A 24,605-nucleotide genomic window follows, 5' to 3' on the forward strand; every position below is an offset into this window, starting at 1 on the left:
ACTTTCTATCATTTAGGTGACTTTCCACCCCTAGAAAGTTACATTCTATCACTTCACTTTTTATTCTCTAATTTAATTAATGACAACTACCTAATTATCACAAAGGGTGTTTATGACTGTACGTGTGAAAAACTTTGAGGGCAAAAAGTTGAACAGAAGTTGCTTGTTTGTGGTACAAAAAGTCATTAAGTGAAAGTACATTAGTGTGTGTGGAATTTTCCATGCGTAAAATAATGGCCTGTCCTGGTAATAACATAAAGCTTATTGTACTGAGCCCAATGGATTTGTTAGGTTTTCAGAGCAGTTTGTTGTTAATTACAGAGAATTCTATTAGCATGCATTAAAGGGGTGTGCTAATTCCAGTATTTATTTATTTATTTATTTTATATCTAAATGTATGTGTATGGGTAGTTCAGGGTCAAATGCACCATTTATGGAGATCCAAATTTAAATAGTAGGCTATATCATCTAACATTGTATAAATTCATGAGCGCTGACACCTTGAGGCTGGAGTTAGTATTGACAGGGGCTAAGTTATCCCTTAAACATGAACCAACTATTATTTTTAACGTCCTTGATTGGCCTAGGTGCTGTTTCAAAAAAATAATTTGTCCAAATGCAACTTTTCTTTGCAAAAATATAAAATACTTGACTTACATGTGTTCTGCTTTTTTTTATTGATATATGTTTCTATATGTTTTATTGACATACATCCCAGAATTGTAATGCATAACCTGCTTTTTAATATATAAACATTAACACTACTTATCAATTCTCAGTGTTTGTTTTTTGTGGGGTTTTTTTTGATAGATGTGGGTTTTGAATAATGAATTATTTTTTCACTATTGCTGTTGTTGTGCTTATCTGAGTAACTTCAAGGTTTTGCAAGGACAAATGCTGCTCCCTGGTGGTCAGAATAACCCATATCTTCAAAGTCTGTGGTTATTAATGTACATTTATTGCTGTAGTTTATTCTATGCCTGTATTTGCATTTTGCCTTTGCTATCATGTTGGCACACGACCGCACAGTTCTCCAGAGTGAGACCAGGCTGGACCGGGCCAGGCTTATGTGAGGAGCCTTTGTACATGCAGGCTAGAATGAGGTGGACAGAGCACATGATGGTGATCAGCAGCATCAGGAAACCTATGGGCACATAAAGCTTGCATTACTTTTACTTTTAGTGCTTATAATTGATACTTGATTTACTTTATAGCACATTGTAGCATGGTATCAATGGAAATAGCTTTGACAGTCTTGACACAAGCTTATTGTTAATCATGTTGCCAGGAAATAAAATATAAATGTGTCATATAAGTAACAACTCTGTTAAAGGGGCCATTTTTCTTATCTATATTATAATGTTGTTTCCTCATCACAAACATACCTGGAGATGTGTTTTGTTTCTTTCACACGTTTAACACATAAACCCTGCATACTTAGGCTGATTTCTTCTCTCAAATGGAAAAACACTGTGTTCCACCTTACGATGTCATCAAGTGGTCATACAGGAAGTGCACTATATTTTTACACTTCATACACATTCATTAGAAACATTTGGATAATTTCAGCCCTGAAGTTTACAATCGCTACTGAATTAAAGGTAAACGGAGCTGTTCACTTGAAAACCACTGCTTCATGACATCACAAGGTGGAACAGAGCATTTTGAGCTTTGTAGATGTGGACAGACATTCATACATGTTTAATTACTCAAACATGTGTGAATGAATCAAAACGCAACTCCATGTATGTTTTTGATAAGGTAACAGCATTATAACATGACTTGATGCTGACGAGAGTCCATTTTGTTTAATATAGGACCTTTAATAACATAATTACTCTTTTACTTACAATAATATTTCTATCCTATTACCATTCTGTTATGATGCTGTAAAAACTGTCAACATTTACAACATAATTCCTCCTACAAACTAGTGAATATCGTCTTTGTTTAGCTCTTTGGGCAGCTATTGTTGTTTTAAATGTGCGTTATAAATAAACTTGTTTTGACATAATAAGTAAGCTATAATCTCATACTTTAAGAGTGAAAGAGGAGTTAATTAAAATGTCTTCTTACCACAGTAGACAGTATTGTCAGTTATGTTGTTGACTTGGAAACTAGTAGTGAACATAGCGCCAAGACCCAGGATTAGAATGGGATAAACCGTGAATGTGTAACGCATGTATTTAAGGTAAAACACACTCTGTAGAAAGAACCTAATGTAAACAAACAAAAAAACATGGTCAGATTTTGCCAGATGGAGCTAAAAATAGATTATCCATTCTTACCAGATGACAGTAGCCAAAAGGACAGTAGTTAGGACAAGAGTGCTGGCGCCTGGATCCTGTACCCCGGCCTTATACTTGAGCACGATGCCAAAGTTCACTGCAGCTATCTGGATAGTCCACCAGGAAGACAAGGCCAAGCCACTCTGGGCCTGTCCCCAAAAACCAACCCATCAGCCCAGTGTTCTTATAGCCAACAATACTGAACTATAAATAAATACTCTGCCTTACCAAGTAGCGCATCCACCAAATGACATTGCGGTTGTTGATGGCGAGCCAAGTTTTGTGCTTGTTAAGATTGTAATAGGAGGTGTAGAGCATGTAGAAGCCGATGGGTGGTTGCATTGCGGAAAATACAAAAGCTGCCACTATTTCACTGTAAGAGAGAGAAGTCAATCTGCTCAGTTGCAAGTAGATGGTGGTATGAATGTGCGACCTAATCATTTTTGTATTGTAAAGGTCAGTTAATGCATAGGTTCTCGTTAAAAGCAATATTTTTTAAGGACTTTTGCTCATTCCAAAGACACGTTTTGATCTGAACTTTTAATTGGTATGACAATGGTGCTGATATTTCATCACTCTGAAACATATGCATCAGAATCCCGGTGCCTGTGTTGTGTCAGGGAGGGCATCTGGTATAACGTTGTGTATATCCAGTACATAGCTTACTGTCTGTCCCACATGAGCATGCAGCAGATGCGCGCACTGTTGACGGAGGCCCACATCAGGTAGAAGAGTGGAGGGTGCAGCTCGGGGTTACAAGCCTCTGGACCGAATACGTTTCTATGGCGACAGATAGACATAGAAATATCATAGTCTGCATCGCTCATTCACTACTTCTTGCTGCTCCATTTCGAATATCCATTTTTTATGACTGTATCTATGACTTGATCTATATACATGTTTGAAAAAAAACCAAAAAAAACAATATTATACAACAATATTATATATAATATAGCAATATTATATGTGACCTCTTCCACAGCCTGTACACTGCCTCCACCAGCGAGACCAGAGACCAGCAGTCCACCATGAGCCAGTTGTTTTGGGCCCAGCGATCCATGGTCACCTCCAGGCTCCACAGCTTAGACACATTCCCAGAGGACGTCTCAAACACTCCTGCAAGAACAACAACAGAGGAGTTAAAGGTCTGCGTTTACTGTGGCTTATTTGACTGTTTTTCTTAAAGCGGACTGAAATGTACTATGTCTCCTGTTCTACAAACAATTCAGAAATATTCAGTGGTGGGTGAAGAAGTCAACAGTAATTGTCAAAAGTAAATGTATTAAGTACCCATTTAGAAGTGTATTTAAAGAGTAAAAAGTAAAAGTATTTCACACAAAATGTAGTGATATGGTTGAAAAAAAATACATTTTTTGGTTAACAGTAGCAATACAAATCAATTTCTGAATTTTTCTCATGAATTTTGTATATTTATTTTTGCTGACTCAAAGTCAAAGCTTGAACTCAGTAAGGATGCTGCTACAAACATGGTAAAAATGACCCCTCAAATCATATGAAAAATACTTTTTACTTTTCAGTCCTGTTCAAAAATGTAGTGGAGTAGAAAGTACAGATACCTGCTCTCAAATGTAATAAAGTAAAAGTAAAAAATATCCACTGTAAAATGTACTTAAGTAAAGTACCGGTACCTAAAAAGTCTACTTAAGTACAATACTTTACTACTTGTACTTTGTTACCTTCCACCACTGGAAATGTTGGTATATTATGTAAACTGTCCAGACAAATTGACATGGTTCACTGATTAGTCACTAATTGACGCTGCCAGCTGCGATAGTAAATAATAAAGAGATAAGAATTGATGTGTGATTATATTTGATTCTGATAACAGCAACACAACTCCACAGTGCCAAGTGAAACAATATTGCAATCAATATTACAACGAAAAGTATTTGAAAAGAGCAACATTGGTTCAGTGGTTCATCTTCATCCCGCTCAGACAAGTCTATAGTGTTGTGTCCTTGGGCAAGACACTTTCCCCATCTTGCCCATTAGCTCATGGCAGAATATTTATACTACTGCTGCAGTTGTTTTTGTATATGTTCATCACCATGCATTGTACCAATCATGTAAGCAAATAATAATGACAAACCTTTATCTTGTAGATTTATTTATGCAGTGTTCTTACCTTTTATTCCACTAATTATTGATATTAAGAAAGTGATTTTAAAAAGTAAGAATACTCCATTGGTTCATGTATAAAGCATTCTACAGAGTTGTGTTGTTTTCATCATATCTAACGGCTTTCATTGACCCACATACATCTGCTTGCAAATCATGTTTTATTATCTATTAAAATGCAACGGTCTCCCTGGATTTCTCTGTGCAATGTTATGACTTTTACATAATTAATTCAGAATATATTAAGTGTAACTATGTTCCTTAATTTTAAAGAGCCAGTGGCCCATATACATGTTTTGAATAGAATAGAGTTATACATGTAACTTACCATTGGGAACAGTGTTTTCCTTAGCCAGACCATAGAAAACTGCAGCACACACCTGGGTTACGATGGCGAGGGCAACTGACCCAGCATGAAGCAGCCCATGACCCGGAGCCCTGTCAGAGAGAGGAGACACGGGGACACTTGCAGGCATAGTGATGTAGATCTATGCTATAGGCACTGCTAAGCCGCCACTCCAGTCTACTGCATCTGAAAGCTGCACTTTGGAGCTGCGTGTTTGTGATATCTGTGCAATATGATCTGATTTGCTAACCTGCAATTATGATATCAGTATGACTGTAAATGAACAGAGCAAAACAGTCAGGGAAAAAAAAGATCTCCCCAGGTGCATTGTGGTCCTATTCTGTCCTCTACATGAATAACCTGCTGTCCTTAGCGACTTCACCTCTGTCCTAGTGAACAAAAAGCAGAATGCTATGTGTTAAAGCCATAGACCATAAAAACATGTACATCAACAAAACTGTATTCAGGAACTTACAGTACTTCTTTAAAATACTTATTTCTATAACATTAATTCATATTGGACTCGCGGATTGATTTAAAGTTATAGCGCGTAATTTTCTGGGGATGAAAAGTCAACTGAATGATTTCATGGAAATAGAAAGTTAAAACCATACTTCGAAACATTCTCCACGGGGATACATTTTATGCCAGACTGTGAAATATTATAGCCATAGGAACAACATTTCCATGGAAACAAGTCGAAGCAGAATCTCCTCTGGGCCAAATAAGAGTCTGTTTTGTGGAGATGCAAATCTGCTTAGAGTAAGGATGCATGTTTTTCAGTGCAATAAACACATCCGTAATGAAAAAAAAAGCTTTTATTTTGGTCTTAAAAAACAGTTAATAGTTACATACTGAGGCTTCAATAAAAGTTTAACTGATCAACCAACACATAATGACCATGACAGGGCAGAATTCACAATAAGGTTATGTACAAATATTTTATTCACAAATTATTTACATTTGTTAAAAAAAATAAAATAAAAAAGATTACATGTTACATATATTTACAAAAACATTTTGCTTTGTGTCAGTGCTATTTCTATAGGAGACATGCTGGGTTCACTTTCATTGTACAAGGGCTTTTTGTGGTGTTTCCATGAAACAAGGATAACACGGACCAGGAATAAAAGACAGCTGAGGATAAGGATGAAAACTGGGAAAAAATAAAATATAGATTAACATGTATAATTCATATCACAGAAATGCATTTGTTATTACCTGCAAAGAAAAAATTGTGAGTCCCGGGATCCAAATTGGCAATGTTCCCACTTAACCACAAGATGACTACAGGATATATGGTGAAGATGTAGCGCACATGTACGTCAAAGCAGAAGTTCTCAAATAAAAACCTGAAAGAAAAGCATTTAAATCATTCTGTAGTATATTATATGATATAGCGGTCTGAATGTTTGTCTTACCACACAAAGAGCACTATGAGCAGTAGCATTTGAGACACGGCGGCACAGTCGCAGCGGGAGGCTCCGGTCTGGTACTGCATGAACATGGTCAGGGTGAGCAGAGTGGAGAGGGTCCCCCATGTGGCGTACAGTGCTATGCCATTCTGCACCTATAGGACATGCTAGTCAGGTAATTTCGTGGTAAGTTTGAATAATGATAGATGAGTGAGGTTGGATGACTATATGAAGGACTATAATTATACACAAATACTTTAAAATGACTTGAATTTTAAAGAAGTAATAAAATAGAAAGAATGGGGATAGGAGTAACAAATGAGCTACTTTCTGCAAAATCATTATTAGCATTGTTTTTAATGCTATTGGGAATATGAACATAAGAACTGGATGATACTTTCAAATGACTCTTTGTATAGGACTTCCAAATTCACTCAACTTTAAACTTTATTGATAATACCTGTGAATTTATGCTTTTCTGTTATGATTCAACATGGCATGCCTCCAGCTGCGTAAACTTAGAATTACCTTTAGTATAGTTTTGTGGGAAGAAGGAGCTTTGAAATATACACTAATGGTTATCGGGGGAAAAAAAGAGAAAAGACTATAGGATTAGCCTGTTCTGCCCTATAAACTTTTTTACTTAATTAATTAATCGACTGACTGAAATATTTAAACACTATTCACAAAAGGAAAAGTGCTGTTTTCAATGTCAACACTAGATGTCACTGAACAGTTACACCGGATAGCTTTAATAAGGTATATTTTAAAGTTTGGCCAGTAAACCTTTTTTTTTTTTTTTTTTTACTATCTGGTCTTTTTAATAACATGGAATTAAAATCCAGTAAATAAATATACAGTCACCTTGTGTTATAATCATGTTAATAAACGCTGACTCTTGAATCTATTAAGCATGTCTTATTATTAACATTTACAAACACATTTTACAAGTCTCACAATTACAACGTGTTTTTTACCAGTATTCTGTAGAGCCAGAGGTCGATCCTGTGGTTCTTGTAAAGCCAAGCTCCATAGATCTTCAGTCCGTGGCAGGAGAAGAAGAGAATGGTGTAGTCTGTACCCGTCATGAGCCCAGAGGTGACCATGACAGAAAACAGCGCTCTGTAAATGTAAATAATATAAAATCACATACACAATGTTTGGAAAATAGGCTTATGTAATTGTCAAGGAAGAGTGTATGTCTGTGCACTTACTCTCTGTCAAATAAGAATAAAAAGGTGATGTTAAGGCATACATTAGCTATAACAGAAATATGAAATCCATAGCAGAATGCTGCAGGGGTGGTGTACATCCAGTCATAGGCAGTCCTGGAAAAGACGTTCAAAATTCTTAAAATTAATACACAATGTGGACCAAAAGTGATAAGGAGTTAAAGTGTAAATTTGAGCAGAAGTTAGAATTTTGGTACAGTTAAAAGTTATTATTTTTTGTTCCATTTTATGTTATCAAAGCAAAATATACGACAAAATCTAGGGCTACTTCAAGTTTTTTTAGTGCAATAAACACAAACAAAACTAAAACTAAAACAAACCAAGTCGATTTTTTGGGTAAAAAAACAACCTAGACTTCTCTCCGAGTGGGATAAATAATGTTCTACGTAACCTTACAAGCAAATGTCTAGCCTATAGTCTCGACAACTGCTACAAGTACTTCTACTGTTGCAGTTTTTGGTCATATAAAAGTATAACAGAGTACAAATGTATATGTATAAGAGTATATAAGTATGAGACTTGATGATAAAAATAAAGCTGTATTTTGCCTCTGTATAATTTCAATGCAACCTCTTTCTTCCACAATGGTGAAAACCTGAGTTAAAGAATGCACAATACTACTACCTCAATGTTGAACTTCCTTTTTGTACTTTTACTACAGTTCAGGTAACACACATAATTCACTCCACCAAAAGTGTATGTATTTTTCATGTAATCTAATGTAAGTATAAAGTATTATAAACTGCCTTACCTTCTGCAGAGTCCACTGATGAAATAAAGAAACATGGCTAACACCCAAATGTATATGAAATCCCACACAAAAAAGGTCCATTGTACCGGTGTGAATGGAGTGGTGTACTTCAGTAGCACATCCTCAGTACTCTGGGTGAAAATACCTGCAGAAACACATCATTACATCATCAGATAAAAAATTTATATGTGTTGTCAAACTACTCACCAGTTCTGGCTCCAAAACGTGATATTATATTAAAAGTTAATGCTGCTAAAAAAGTAAAAAATCCCACTAGCATGAGCAGAGAACGGGTTGGCATCATTGTTCCCGGAAAAGGTTGAAGTCCATAGAAGCTGACACTTTTTACACCAAAGTTCTACAGAAAAGTTTTCCACTAAGAGCGTAGCCGTGGTGACGAGATAACGGCCATCATAATGTGTCTTGGTCTATGAATGCTTGTGTCATCTTTTTATGGGCCTGCACTGAGAATCTCTTATCTGTGGTCATAAAGAATGTCCTGTTTACTTTCTAAAGCAGGGCTAAAGAGCAACAAATCCTTAAAAATCTGATAGCTGTTTAAAAAAGTTTAGTTGAAATGTTATCTTTGTGAAAACTAATACTAAAATGGTCTTTTTTCACCCTATAGACAGTTTTACAAATGGCTGGTGATCTAGTTTCACTCAGTTCTCCATTATTAAAGTAAATAATTTGCATGGAGCAGTCACATGATCTGTGATTTAAAACATAAGCGTTTCTGTTTAGCTGTGCATATGACTGAAGGAACTATAATCTGCACTCTTGTCTTTCAAAGTAAATTTTATCATGATTATTTATGTTTTGACTTATTTGTATTCTGATTTTCTTATTGTGTAAAACAGAATACTTGAATTACTTTGTGTACTGTCACTAAAGTTTGAACATTGTGTTTGCCAATTCATATAATATAAATTATACATGGTTACAGTACAACATAAAATTTTATAAGCACATCAATCATAACCTGTTTATGAGCAGTAAGATCCTGTGATCGCAGTTTCACAGCATATGGGGGCAGCGTTGCACATTCAACTTATAAAAGAGACAACTAAGGTTTATACCTGTGTGTTTACTCATACAACTACAATGTTTAATCTTTTCTGAGTAGTTCATACTCATCAAATACATTTGGCTATAGCTCACAATTGTATATCTTTGCATAATGTGCCTTATTTGCTCCCAGAGCTCTGGTTTTACAATAAGCATTTTCAAATAAGAGCTTGAGGGACACAGGAGGTGGGTTGAATGTGAAAAATTTTACATAAATACTACCACCACAAAATAGTACAAAAATGACTTATAAAAATGACTATACAGAGATTCGGCTAAAAGTCAAATGAACCACCGAATGGACTCCCCTGCTCTCTGTTCTTATAAAGTATGTTTAAAGAAAAACTTTCCAAACAACAACCCTGGACAAATAACCACTATACAGTATCCATTAAACCACATGTTTTTTAAATGGACTCAAATCAAGCACAGATCCTGTTCACTCTGACCGTATGATCTCATTATTGTGGTGTGAGCTTGTGCAGTAGGCAGGTCCACACTCTCTCCAAAGGAAGCCCTCCACGCGGGGAGCCGTGCACTTGACATTTTCCTTTAGTGAGGCCAGATGTTGCTGTGGCTGTTGTCTCATTAACACGCTGTAATAATTAATGCTACGACTGCCTCAGATTAAAGGAGACATGAAATACAAAATACACTTTTATACAGTTTAATCCAGACATGCCCAAACTGTGGCCCGGGGGCCAAATGCGGCCCTCAGACCAATTTTTCTTGGCCCTCAAGCTTCCAGTTGAATTGGCCCATGTTACCATAAAAAAAAGTACTTTTTATTGTACATTTCTGAAAATCTACTTTAACAAGCCCATATCAAATATTTACTCTGTCCCATTGAGGATGTAAGCATGAATAAAGGTCGAGTGGTTCAGTATAACTTGTAATAATAACACAGATTTGAAGTATTCACTGTATTCGCGACCAGTCTATGGCCCTCAACCGGCCCTCAGCTTTGTCTGTGTTTATATATGTGGCCCTTAATGAGAGTTTGGACCCCCCTGGCTTAATCTATACATTTTCTCTCATCAGTAGCTTACTCAGAGTTGTATTCTGGTTGAGTTCTAAATATCTGAGTAATCCTGCATGATCCTGACCATGATCATGATCCCCTCTGTACATGGAAAAATCCCTTTTTTAAATTGAGTTCAAACTGCCTTTGACCCAATGCAGTAAATATTGTAAAAACATAATTCAGATTAATAGCCGAGCTTTGATTTTTTTCAGTGTTCTGTGAGACTACAGTTCAAGTAGCTGGGATGAAAAAAATATAATTTTTAACATTTTCATAAAATACAAAATAAATGAAAAAAAAAATCTGCTACTTTCTACCCTTCAATTACAGGTGTTTTTATGACTCAAAAACCTTTTATACAGGCTTGCACACATATTATTGTGCAAAAAGGGTTGAATAAATTGTAACATTTGATACATAAGTCCCAGACCCTAACAGTCAACAAGTGATTACAAGGGTAAACTGATCAGAGAACTTTTAACAGCAGTGACTTCACTAGCATCATCCATAATAGTTTTAGCTCTATTTTCCACATAATAATCTGGCTGTTTTAGATTGATTGCTATGACCCAAACTGCGACAGAGGACAAGCCACAATTTGTTGGCTGCTCATCACCTAATGAATGGAATCATATCCAATTACATGCTCGACATCTCTGATCGCGTGATTGTGAAAGATATGCGTGTGCCGGATTTATACAAGATCAGTGTCACTTTGCAAATGAATTATGATCCACTTTGGGACATGAAAGTCTTTGCAAGTTTTCCTCCATCTGTCAAAACAAAACACTGCAATTAAATAAGTCAACAAAGAGCCAGCCTGAACAGAAACAAGCGCCCACATCTGCTAATTGTCTTATTAAAAGGCTGACAAAGAAACTGAAAAAACAGGACCTGAAATACAGAAGAAAACACAAGAGATTCAAGTGACCAAAATGGATACTGAAACTAGTGATGTGCTGTTAGTTGTCAGTGATACTGGCCGTGTCATATTTTTTCTGCCTTGCCCCAGTCTCTCTGTGTCATTCCCATTGTGTCCTCAGTGAATCAGGTTTGTCTTTTTGAAATGACAAATGAGTAAAAATAGCTAACCCCAAAAAAACAGCCTAGTTCAGGATCATGGAGATGGGTCCCCGAGCTCTATACAGCAGCAGCTCACGGCACCTGACAGGTTGTCTCAGTGGCATTGGTTGAAGAATGGGTCAAATACAAAAAACGAATTTCTCTCATGAGGGACAAATAAAGTACAGGGTGTCCATAAATACTCTTTACAATAAAAAAAATTAAAATAAAAAATACAAAGGCAATTGATAAGCTACATTAATTAGATGTGTTCTATTGTATTGTAGTGGTTATAAAAAAAATTGTATTTCAGGCATCCTATTGATTAAAGAGACATCATTTCGAATGAACTTCTAAGAAATGGCTATTCCTCAAGAGAAAGCACAATGTGTATCATGGGTTCTATGTTACACATCTCGTGAATCAAACAAAGATATGGGACATTACTGAACTAAAGCAAAAGAAAACAGATGTGATTGCAACCACTGATGAGGCTACGCTACAGCGAACATGACAAGAAATCAAGCACCGTTTTGATGTGCTTCATGCGACTAATGGTGCTCATATAAAGGTGTATTAAATGAGATTTAAAAAAAAAAAAAAACTCTGGAAACCACTGAGCACAATAGAAAAAAGTCTGATTAAGATATCTTACCAATTGTCTTTGTGATACTTTTTTTTTTTTTTTTAATGTAAGGAGACTTTATGAACACATTAGGCTAGAAATATGGCTATTTGTTTAAAGGTTCTCCATTGCGCAAAATTGACTCTTTTAATCCATGTTATATATTGTTACTTCCTCACAAACATACCTGGAGTCCAAAGCTCAAAATGCTCTGTTCCGCCTCGTACAATAGTATAACATTGATCAGAAAATTGCGTAATATGGGTCCTATAAAATCCAGTCTAAACTTTGAGGAAAAGCAATAACCTCCAACTGACATGAGCTGACATGAGGCGAAAAAAGTTAGTAAAAATATTGTTAAAATATTTGTGAGAAACTGAATTGCAAATTATAGCTTAGAGCCTCCTTGGCACGGTTCCTGCTCAGACTAGATTGGACAATTGGGACATTCCTGCATGAAGCGTTTGGTAATTAAGAAGCATGACTAACAAGCTCTGTGTATTTGGCCAGGCTGAGTGACTTTCATGCTAGATTTACACAGACGACATTTTGGGATCCCTAAAGAACTAAGTCACCTCTTAATGTCACAATTAGCCTGGCGTGACCAATAGCAGTGATGGGCCAAACTAGATTAACAAATGAAAATGGCTAAAGGACGCCAAAGGTGAGTGCGGGGCATATTAACTTCTAAATGCAATCAACCTCTTGTCCAAGTCCCCCAGCCGTGTTATTAGGCAACTGATGACACAATTCATTTAAAGTGCCTCGGTCAAGTTAGACTAATAATTTCACCAAAACACAGTTAAGATTTTGTTAAAAGTATTACAAATTTTGACCCGACTTAGCATTTTTTAAACACCTTATAACGTAATTTAACTTCCTGACTGGAAATTATGGCATAATTTCAAATGCACAGGACAAGTTAAACTCATAATTTGACTAAAACAGTTAAGATTTTGTTAAAAGTATCATAAATTTGGACCTAGTTTGTTTGCTTTTTGCAGATTATAATTTTACTTCCTGATTGAAAATTATGACATCACACTAGGGAATTTCATCACTATTACCTAGGAACCATGAGATACATTGTACACAGAAATTATTATTTGACAAACACCTTAAGAGACCGTTTAGCTGGTGTAAATAATGATAGACCCAAACAGCCCTGATATTGTGCAAGAGGTAATGTTTTTCAAATACAAAACTGACGCAAGGATTTGTCACCATAAGGCTGATTTCCTTGTTCTCCTTGTGGCCCACTGGCAGCGATAAAACTAACTGTTCAATCGCTCTTTAAAAGAAAATCATTAAAGCCCCACGGAGTCTCTACAGTAGCACATTACGGCTGAGAAGGGCGCAGGCAGGGAAGCAGCAGGTAATCTGGAAATGGAATGTAAGAGCTGTTTTTCACAAAGTTTACACAAGTACCCAAGTCCATCACAGGAACGTTTAAACAGGATTGGAATGTCTTCTGCTGATTTATTATATATCTTATGAATTATCTTTTAGTTTAGTTTTTATTTCAAGAAACAAAATATTGACTTAATCGATTTTGCTACATTTATTAAGACACAGCGTAATACTGCTGTGCCAAAATGTTGAAAATAAACAGTTTTGTCTTGTAAATGTTACCAAGTTCAGTCTTAGCAGTTTGCCCTTTTCTTAACACGTTTTGCATCAATCTTATGTATGTGCATTTAAAGTAATGGAAAAAAATAACAACAATGTAATTCTTTTTTTTTAATTCCAGAAAGCGCCATCTTAAAATGAGTTTATCAGCTGTTGCATATACTGTAGCTGGCTTTTGAAACTTAACAAACCAGCTGCAAAGTTGGTTGCGTGAACAGAAATGCCCCAGGTGTGTGGAGAAGCAGTCGCCATGTCTCGAGCTCTGATGAAAGTGTTCCTGAGATCACGTCCAATTTGACACAGTCCTCTCCACAGCTCCTCAGTCAGACAAGCCATCACCCCAGATAAGTCTCCACACATGAAACCATTTGGGCCAGACCAGAGAGGCTGTCACAATAATATTATGCTTCCACCACAACATGAGAGTATGGTCTTGGATTACTGCTACCACATCTCATTCCACTGGCCCCATGAAATTTTGCTATTGTAAATTTAATGTTATGCCATATTATAACTAAAGTAATAAAGTATTTTTTTTAAATCAACCAGTGATTCTATATTTGCTGCTATATTCGCTGAAAACAATGTGTCAATATGTTTTATAAGTCTCACGTTTCTGGAGCTTTGAGTCCTCCATCACTCCCCCTTCAGAACAATATCACAACACAATCAGCATGTGCTCTGCTAATTAAACTGCAGCATGTCATATCAGGTTTGTCAAGTTGCTTTGTCCAGTTTTGTGTCAATCCTTTTGTATGTTATGGTACAAAGCTCCAAAAAGTCACTTTTACGTAATACCCCCTCGTTAATTTAACACAATTAATAATTTAAGTCTGTATTATCAGTTATGCATAGGAAATAAATGAATGACAACCCTTGTGCATTGTACATTAGAATATAGATAAAAATGGTACTGCACTACTTACGAGTTATATCTGGAGCCGTGGGCAGTGAGTTCAGTGTACTCACTTCTCTGCTCTGGTCAATTTACAGGATCTGAATTTAATGTTAATATGAGAAGAAAAACAGGAGATATATGAAAAGACCAGAAACATTTCAAAAATATGAGTATCAAACTACAGTATCAAAGCTTGATTGATTTACACACTGTTCACTGTATGTGTCTGTAGCTTCATATCTTTCACCAGCAAGCTCACTCTAAAGCCCAAGTATTATATGAACCAGTCCCACTCTTTTATCTCTCAGTCCCCAGTCAGGCCCACAGCCTCACACTGCTGACGAAACGCTGCTTTGGTCCCTTTGTTAGATTCTCTCTGATGTAGATTTGACTCAGTTTATTCCTGTCCTTTATAAAATATAGACTTTTATTTTTTTTAACAAGTGGGTATTATAACATGCTTAAAAGCTCTTACAGGACACATATTATACAAAATGGATTTCTGCTGTCAAATTGTATTCACCATACCACATGCTAATTGTGTTGGGGCATGTTACTTAATTAAATAACATTATTTTTTTTCCCATGATTTGAATTCCCTCTGCTGCCAGTAGATGGACACCTACACCAGATTTGAATGTGGGGAAATAATGTCTGGTTTTACACATAGTCATTACTTTAAGTTAAAACATGAGATGCCAAAGCAAATCTACTCAAGAGCATGTTTAAAAGTAAAAAAAAAATAATGCATATGTGTGCTGTAAAAGCTCATTTTGCATAATATGTCTCCTTTAAGAAAAGCTAATCAGCACGTTAACATTTCTAATCATGAAGCGTTTTTTCCACTGCATATTGAACTTTTGTCAGATAAAGCGTTTGTTTTGCAGCAGCATTTTTATATTTTATTTCTGAACCAGAAAGCTTCAATTTTGTGCAAATTCCTTTGAAGATTACATTTTCCTAAAATTTGACATAATTCCACAATTTTTGAACGTGGATGGAACACAACAGCATTTCAAAAATATAGTGAGGAGAAATGCTGCTGCCTTTGTTCTCAGCAGATTGACTACAGACTAATACAGTTCAGGAATAAATGCTTTATTTATTTAGCCAATCCAGAGTCATCAATAATGTCTAACACTATATTAACTTTAATCTATAAACATTATAAGGTTTTGGAGTTTTAAAACTTTTAAAACTTGGGCTTGAGGTATAATTTATTCTTGTCAGTGAATATTAAACATTGCTCAAATCAGTACTCTTAATGCTATTTTGTGCAGATGTGGAGATGGGTCCATGGGCTCTGGATCCATGTCGCCCGAGCAGCAGTGACAGCTGGATGAACCTGGTTACACTTAACCTACAATAGAAGAAGAAAGATGCCAAAATGAATGCAATATCAATTGCCTGGAGGTTGTCCTCTTTAGCAAAAATGGGACAGACCTTCTTGACTTGTGCCAGCGCATACGGGATACAGCGGGTTAGAAGAGTGCAGAAGACAGAGACAGGTGGAGCGAGAAAGAGTGTGGAGAGCACTGGAGCAGTAATAACACAGTCACAGCCTTCACCTTCTACCTGTCAGCCAGATATTTCAGAGTAACATTGTGTAAAAAGACAGAAAGAGTGACACACAATAATAAAGACTTAAGTCCAATCCTTCGGAGACTCTGGGCGTTTTAGAGTGATCAAAGGCTGCGCTCACATGTTTAAATAATGCAGGCCAGATAAAGCCCGAGTTGGGAGGGAGGGAACTCTCTGCACCCACTGCTTGAAGGTCAATGCTTTCATTTTGTGCCACGCTTCCACATCCATAAACAGTCACAAGTCAATGCCTGCAGTAAACCAGCCCATGAAAAACATAAAGAGAAATAAGAAAACAGCATCAATATGTATTTACTGAGTAACACAGTGTTGTTTTGGTGGAAAGTAGTTTGTTACTTTTGTGAAGTCATTTTGGTTGTTTATTTTTCCAGTATTCTACATGATTCTTTTCTCCCCAATCGTTGTACAGGTACAATGTAACTTTGAAGGAGGGTTCACCCCCTGCTTGTCTCCACAGAGATGCTATTATTTTGCCTGCAATGTTCCACAGTATGACATCTTATAGATTCTCTCCGTGGAGACAAGCAGATGGCCAAGTTACACATCAGATCAGTGGAAAAAGAATGCATGTTGTGTCAGGTATTTTTGAGCAATGAAAATAAATGGCAGCTGGATCAATTTAATGCTATACAAAACATTCCAGATAAAGACATCTCCACGGAGACAAACAAATAGTGCACCTCTCACCAGAAAAGTTATATGCACCTTAAGGTAAATGCAATTGCGAATTGATGTGTGCTGGCTGATTCTTAAATTGTATTTTACAAACCATCTATTGTCATATGAATGCACTGGGTGACATACCTCAACCCTGGGGTCATCTCCACCGCAGCAGTAAAACCCTCAAACCTCTTCATCATCATCAGTGTCAATAGTTCCAACCTGAGTAGTCACATTCCCAACTTTTTATTATAGGGTAAAAGTTCCAAATTTTCAATACACTATTCACTACACCTACACTTGTTTGTCCCTGTCGTCTCTGGATTGCCAGCGCCTTCATAAGAGCACAATACAACAAAATCTATTGTCTAAACTGTCAAGGTTAGTATCACTTTTTAGTCAGTGAACAATAGCTTAATACCTTCAATACTTCTTACATTTTATCCAAATAAGTAATATCAAACCCAGCATTTGTTTTCTCAAATTTTATCTGATAAAAAAACAAAGGCACATGAAATTATGACTCACAGATCCCAATATGGCGAACAAAAACTAGAGTACACTTTCTAACGTTGTCTTTCAATATTTTATGCATCTTCGAGAATTTCTTTTGTAAAGTTTAAGGAAGTTTGAAAAATACAATTCTCGCAGCAGGGAAGGGGAAATAAAAGTGGCAAAGTTTTGGTAAGCCCTGAGTTTCACATTTATGGTGCAATTTAAATTCAGCGACACACACTTCTCAAACGAATGTATCTTTAAATGAGAAAGGAGAGGTAAGCTATATGCAACATTCTTTTTCAGTCTCAATATTGACAGGAATGGGTATTAGGACTGCAAGGTTAATCACACTCAAATCAAAATTGCAATTAGTACATCGCAAAAGCTGAAATTAGTGCCATTATTTCCTCCACAAACAAAATGTCCCCTCCTATCGTGCATAAAAACTGCTGACCCTGTAATTTAGATCTACTGCTGGGTTTCAGATGACTTCACAATAGTCTATAGGCCAATGAAATCTAATACAGATGGGGGATCAGCTAAAATGTATATTGTTAAAATGCAGACTTTTATGTAATACAGCAAGATGTTGGGCTGAGTCACTAATAGAAATGATCAGGTTCAACATTTGTGCATTGCAAAAATCAAAGTAATACTGTCAAAACCAGACTTGGACAGATGCATTTGTCTCCAGTAGGTTAGACTACTGTAACGGCCTGCTCACTGGCCCCTCCAAACGAGCGTTAAGACAGCTGCAGTTCATCCAGAACACTGCTGCTCGGGTCCTGACTAGAACCAGGAAGTACGAGCACATAAGTCCTGTGCTCAGGTCTCTGCACTGGCTCCTGTGGTGTAGAGAATAGACTTTCTAGCAGCTCTGCTTGTGAACAAGTCTCTCCATGGCACCAAAGTACATCTCCGACATGTTAGTGCCATATGAACCATCTTGCGCTCTGAGGACTTCAGGGACCGGCCTCCTGCTGGTGCCCAGAGTCAGGACTAAACATGGAGAATCAGTGTTTCAGTTTTATGCAGCTAAAACCTGGAACAATCTTCGTGAAGATGTGAGACAGACCTTTACTTTGACAATGTTTAAATCCAGGCTCAAAACGGTTCTGTTTAGCTGTGCATATCACTGAAAGGTTTTTTTGATTTGTTGTATTGTGATTTTAATGTCTTCCATATTCTGTAAAGCACTTTGAATTACTTTGTGTACAAATTATGCTGTACAAATAAACTTGCCTTGCCATTTAAATTTGGGATATTTCATGGCAAAATATAATGTTATCAATAGGAAAAACTGGCTCTTACCCTTAATCTAGTATCACATCATCAAGTTTAAAAAAACTACCAATACAAACATGTTCTGAAACGTGATCCTTGTTTTAGTTTGTCGGTTCATATTTTTCAACATAAACATAAATAACAAATCTAATCACAATCACAATGCCTGTCAGAAAAACTGCAATTAGATTAATCATTCAGGCCTATTGGCATCTGTGATAAGCCATCGTCATGAACAACAATCTTGATTAGTTTGTTTTGTTAAATGAACCTTTAAACTGACAGATAAATGCCTTCACTGCTGCGCCTAAATTGTCTCTGCATTTTGGATAGAATTTTTGGGGTGACAACTGTTATAAACCAGCTAAAACAACATAGTTAAAAGTATTCCATTTTACAACTCTGCTCTACTTCCTTTATTTTTTGTACTTTTGTGTAACCTCAACTAAATGGTGTAAAACTATAATAGATATTTACCACAGGTACTATCACACCAAATGCCATTTGCACTTTAAACTTCCACTTTTCTGAGCATTTGTGAGAAATTAACTTGTGTATTCCACCCCCTGTGTTTAAATAATTCAGCTTCATTGCCATTTCTATTCATAGTGCTTCTACTACTGTTTGGTTGGCTGCTGAAGAAAGAGATAACATGCTACAAGGTCCCGGGAGGAAAGCTGGCAGGAGTGTTACCCATTTGTTATCATCGCCTCATTAACTTTTACATGGGATTACCTGGTTAAAAGATCCTCCTATGTAAACAGAAATTAGTAAGATTAGCAGGGGGGTTATGTAATGCGATGAGACTTTGTAGAATACCTATAGATTAAAATTGAGCTGAAGGACAGATCAGAATTCTGTGGGGATATTTGCTGTGCTGGTTTATGTTTAATATATCTGGCCTATTCGCATGAAACAAAATTGGCAGAAAGTACTTTTGGTTTTTTTTCTTTCTGGCAGCATAGATAAACTGAACTTTTTTTTTTTTCTATGCCTTCAGATAGTGTCATTACTGAATATCAAAGATGTAGCCTAATTGTGAGTTGAAAGGATTCCAAGCAATAAGATTAATATGGCAAATTTGTGCAGCCAATCCCTAATAAATAATATATACGTTTTGATGTTTTTTGGATCACAAGTTTGGATTTTTTTCCCAAAACTGTAAACCTCCCAGAGTTATATAGGCACTTGCCCTCCATCTGAAATTATGATATCATCAAATACTAGAACGTGAATGCAGCTATATATATATGCACCATTATAATTACTGTTAAAGTAAAATCCTACGAAGTCATCATGAGAAGCTGCAGATAAAGGCTTCTCCATATTATTATTCATGGTTCAATTCAACTTCAAGACAAAACAGTGTGAATTGGATCAAGACAAAGAGTGATAAGGCCTTCAAAAGAGGATCAAAGGTTTGCACACGTCTCCATGGGGAAGTTCATCGATCCAAAATGGAGGGCGGGAACAGACAGTCGCCCATGTACGGAACAGTTTTCACACAGCTGGGTGAGACTGGAGTGCTGCAGCAGTATTTAGTGGAAAGCTTTGGGGTTTTAGATAGCATCAAAGCCCCATCAATAAACTGTAGCTTATTTGTAGCATATTTTACAACAGTGATATAAATACTGCTGTTTCATATATTCAGTGGATGATGTTGTAATCTGAAAGTAATTTTATTATTTTCGGATTTGTACAGTATTGATTTGTTTATGAGGCAAATACATTAGCACAACTTGTATGTACAAGGGTGCAATGATTAATAAATGTGTAGCATAATCTTGGTTCTGTCATGCCAGTTTAAATTTTTGTCTTTATTTTTTAGATTTTATTTTGAAGCCTATTTTTTTTCCCTTTTCTTATTAAATTGTAAAAATCAATAAATAACTCTTTACAGCATTTTATAATGTTTTATGACATTTAAGACAAAGACAGCGATATTACTAAATCAAAATAGCAAAAAGGTTTGTGTTTTTCATTGTGTTTTGTAAGTCACTTGAGCATTAGTTTAGGGCTTAAGTCATGAAGGTCAAGAGAGAATATAGTCTGAAGTTTAATAGATTTTGTGAGTACCTCTTTTCCGAATATTCTTTGAAGAGTCTCCTCGTTCAAAGGACCAAGCTGTCTCCGATGGATCTCTGAGCAGATCGTCTGACTTGTTCCATTTGAAAATTTCAAATTGTGTTGCTGAAAATCAAAATAACATGTTAATAAACCCCTGCAAAAAAAATCTTATTTTTAACACTGTTCAAACTCTTATTTGAATCAGTTCAGCTTCAGCTTCATCCAATATTGTGACTGAAAGTTGTTTTGGTTTAGTTGACCACACTCATTAAGAGGAACAAGGCTGTCAGCGCACAGAATAGCTAACGATGCAAATGATTAATAATTCACATTGATTAGGCTTCAACTGCCTCTGTCCTAAATCCGATTAATTACACAGATTGTGATGTAACCAACCACAACAGCCCAGTGGTGTTTACATGCTCAAGCCAAGTTACACATCATAAGAAGAAACTGGCTGCACTGACGACATTTCATTCATGATTCACAGTAAATACATCTTACAAATATTTTAATAGTTACTTTGCGCTCTGTGTCATCTTTCATATGTTTGCAAGTATCTCCATTGGTATGAATAATTGATAAATAGCTGGCTGTTGCATGCTGTGCCACCAACAGGGCTAAACCATGGACTGGATTCTAATGAAAGGGATTGGGAGTTAGAACGTGGGCTTGAACAATGGTGTTTTAAAATAAAAAAAACACAAACAAACAAAAAACAGTATGTAGCCTGCCCTCTTATGGTACTTCAATCACAGCTGAACATCAAGAATTGACTAAGAGGCTGCACTGATTAATGATTGGCTGCAGGTGCTGGGATTTCGGTAGTGACAATTCAGATCAGAGGCATTTTCAGTTTAAACCAACTGAATATCAGCATTGAAACTGGCAACCTAAATGAGAGAATCATGTAAGGCTCATTCTGCTTTCTGATTGGATAATTGTTTTGAGAACCAAAACACCAAATAATTGTGTTTAATAATTTCATCATCAGTCAACAACACATTTGATTTGAATGCATTTACCTCGTATCTGGGGACACAGATAAGTTAGATATATGAACTTTGAAATCAGAATCTTACATATGGTTCCTTTTCTTCTTATAATTCCCCCCCCCCCCCCCCCCCCCCCCCCGACAAGCTATATGTGTATATATGTATATATGTGTGACAAGCTATATGTATATATGTGTATTTGAAGTATGGATGTACTTCAAACATAATATGGCGTGAATAAGATCACAAATGCTTCCTGAGGGAATCTCAGCAGCACAAGTTTCATTAACGAAGCCTGGCTCACAAAGCAATCATGCTTTGCTGCATACACCAAAGCTCTTTAATGCCATGGACACTATCACTATTGTCTTGTTTTCTTTGGGGACAACTTCTAAATATTGACTGTGGTCAGCAATGTGCGACAGCCAAATGATCCCTCAAGCAAAAGTGGCCCTGACCAGCTCAGATCAAACCAAATCAGAACATTGCACTGACAGAGAAAGTCCACCCAGCAAACTCATCTGGCAGTAGAAAAATACCAAAATGTTCCCCACAAAGAAAAAGTGCCCCCAGTAAATACTGACCCCCAAAAATATTGCTCCATCATTTATTGAACAATAAGTCAATATAGTATTTATTGTGACAGCTGGGATTAGCACTGTGCATAAATTGAAGGACAAAATCATTTTATTTTAGGTCATTTTTAATGTTCCACTGCCAGCGCAGCTAATCAATCGTATTTGCATACAGTGCAAATGTGGCAACTCATTCCAGCTCAGTTTTCCCCCTCCCATCCATCTCCCTCACTGCAGCCTGTGTGCTGTGTCACAGGGGAATATTGATTTCACTGGCACTTCCAGGGAATGCCTTTATTGACTGACTGCCACCAATAAATTGTTGATTGCTGCTTGATGAAAAGGCTAGCAGGTACAGTAATTCCCCCTATCATATCACCATGCACGAAATGTTTCCTTTGAATCTCTCATCACGCCATCTTTGTCAATCTAAATACATTTTCAAAAGGATTGGTCCAGTACAACTCTGATTGTTTAAAGTCCCCACTAACCACACTCACAACCAGTAGTACTGCCGCGGTTGCCAGGGTTGTTCTATTAAAGTATGCATCCTTGTTATTAGATCTGGGCTGCCCAGCAGGCTCAGAGCTAGTGCTACTCTGCCGCTGGTAGTGCTTGCTCCCAGCACACTCCCTCCAGTCATTCATCAGTTCAGTTCTGTAGAGTGACACAGACTCAGGCTGATGTGCGGCACAGCTGTCCCTCTGGTGCACAACTTGCGTTTGAAAAGAATACAAAAAGCAGAGGCGGCCATGGGCTCTGCAGCTGCAGCCAGCAGAAAGCACAGAGAACTTTTACTTTGATGTATATTATGAACATGGACAACTGACAATTATGTGAAATACCTGACTAACAACAAGCAGTGGTCATATGGTACACACATTGCATTAGGCTACTCTTTCTTTAATGTGGTAGTATTTAGACACACAATAATTCATAAGTTATCGATTATGGGATACTTCTCACCTTTTTTTTTGGTTCGCATGTTATTAGATACAAATATTGTTCATTATATTAACTGAAATATGGAGACAGTGTGTGCTACTTAGTGACATGCGCAGTGATACTTCATTACATGCTCGTGCCTAATGGAAAACATTAGCCATTAGCCTACTGCGTCTTACCTGCACTTTTGGAGGAAGAAAATGAATATAATAGAAGAAAAAGACGTTATCTGGTGAGTGCCTAGCTTAGCACTAACTAGTAAAAGGATTTATTTTACTTTTAGCGGTATAAAAATGCTACTCTTAACCTATTTTGTAGCACATGTATGTAGCAATATAGCACACTATCACCACGTGTCCTTACCTGCACGCTGCTACCTCCAGACTCGCCTCACAGGAGAATCCACCCCGCAGCGGCCTACTCCATGCCGGGCTTTCGCTGTGGCCGTTCATGTGAAGCGCTGGTTCATACGTCCAGTGATGCCTCTGCAGCCCACAGACGGAGCGATGCTGGAGGATACTACGGTGTGTGGGACTTTACCATCACAGTGACTGCCTATCGGACCGGCTCTGACTCGCATTGGCCATAAAAACAGCGACTTATTTCATCGAAAGTGTGCGCATTGCTCCTAAACGCCACTGTTGGACTGTCGGTTTACTGTGCTCCTAAGGTAAGCGTGAAATACCTAAAAAAAATTATTCCATTCATTCTTCAGTGGCAGATTTTTCTTTTCCTTTGAAATTATTCAGTTATCAACTTTTTGCATTTAGACTGTAAGTTGAATTTCCTAATGCGTAGTGTTCTGTTATGACAATATCGTGCGTAACTGCATTACCAACACTACTCAACACTTAGGAATCTGCTACTATAAGTTCCATACGGGATTCTTACTGCTTTAACGACTGTGTCAATTATTTTAACTTGAATGACCGCGTTTTATTGAATGTCACGCTGCACCGTGGAGCTTTGGTATGTAGTGTCCAATAAAGCCATCCGTGCACCTTGACGAACAGCCGCGTCTGCATTTGCGTTAATAATGGCATGTCATCGTTTAGCCCAGAACGCGCAGGGTGACAATCTGCAGATCAACTACAGCATTTATTCAGTAAACACAAACTAGTCGGAGCTTGCGCATATGTTGTGACTGATTGCCAGTTTAACACAGCTCTTCAAATGTATTCCTAATAGCTTAAAGGTCTCGAATCATTTTCTTGCGTTATTGCTCTGTTGGCTCTATACTTGGCTGTTTTATTGGCAGAGCGGATGCCTTATGAGAGAAGTCGTTATTTTTTCATTTACGCTCTCTGGTCCCTGTAAATGGCACGTACTAGTTTGCGCAAACACCAGTGCTCCGGACTTTTGTGAAATTCAAGCATAACATTACCTGACTCCATATACTCCAGCTGTTCTGTGAATGGATGACTCCCTGGTGAAATTGCACCTCTAGCTCACATAAGGGATTAAAACAGGGTTAATAGCTCCTAATGTGAATGGAAATTATA

General features: G+C 37.0%; 3 protein-coding genes across 5 annotated transcripts in view; 1 reads left to right on the forward strand and 2 right to left on the reverse strand.

The window, feature by feature from the left end:
- Positions 1–801: 801 nt before the first annotated feature.
- Positions 802–5,003, reverse strand: LOC117388466 (uncharacterized). Its single transcript, XM_033986014.2, has 7 exons — positions 4,756–5,003; positions 3,260–3,404; positions 2,955–3,068; positions 2,517–2,661; positions 2,289–2,437; positions 2,077–2,216; positions 802–1,144 (listed from the first exon to the last, which is right to left on the reverse strand). Exons 1-7 carry the CDS (start codon positions 4,901–4,903, stop codon positions 975–977), a joined length of 1,011 nt encoding a protein of 336 aa, XP_033841905.1. The 5' UTR covers positions 4,904–5,003; the 3' UTR covers positions 802–974.
- A 634-nt stretch (positions 5,004–5,637) lies between these two features.
- On the reverse strand, positions 5,638–8,572 carry LOC117388441 (uncharacterized). The gene is made up of 7 exons (XM_033985987.2): positions 8,379–8,572; positions 8,172–8,316; positions 7,403–7,516; positions 7,166–7,310; positions 6,195–6,343; positions 5,995–6,125; positions 5,638–5,929 (listed from the first exon to the last, which is right to left on the reverse strand). Exons 1-7 carry the CDS (start codon positions 8,473–8,475, stop codon positions 5,781–5,783), a joined length of 930 nt encoding a protein of 309 aa, XP_033841878.1. The 5' UTR covers positions 8,476–8,572; the 3' UTR covers positions 5,638–5,780.
- Positions 8,573–23,601: 15,029 nt separating this feature from the next.
- Positions 23,602–24,605, forward strand: part of dlgap1b (discs, large (Drosophila) homolog-associated protein 1b) — a 105,924-nt gene continuing 104,920 nt past the window's right edge. For all 3 annotated transcript variants that reach the window (XM_033985687.2, XM_055229931.1, XM_055229932.1), the window contains exon 1: positions 23,602–23,773. The gene's annotated coding sequence lies outside the window, so the exon portion shown is untranslated. The remainder of the gene's footprint in view (positions 23,774–24,605) is intronic.

This window comes from Periophthalmus magnuspinnatus, chromosome 20, assembly GCF_009829125.3.
Source record: "Periophthalmus magnuspinnatus isolate fPerMag1 chromosome 20, fPerMag1.2.pri, whole genome shotgun sequence".
Taxonomy (NCBI): Eukaryota; Metazoa; Chordata; class Actinopteri; order Gobiiformes; family Gobiidae; genus Periophthalmus; species Periophthalmus magnuspinnatus.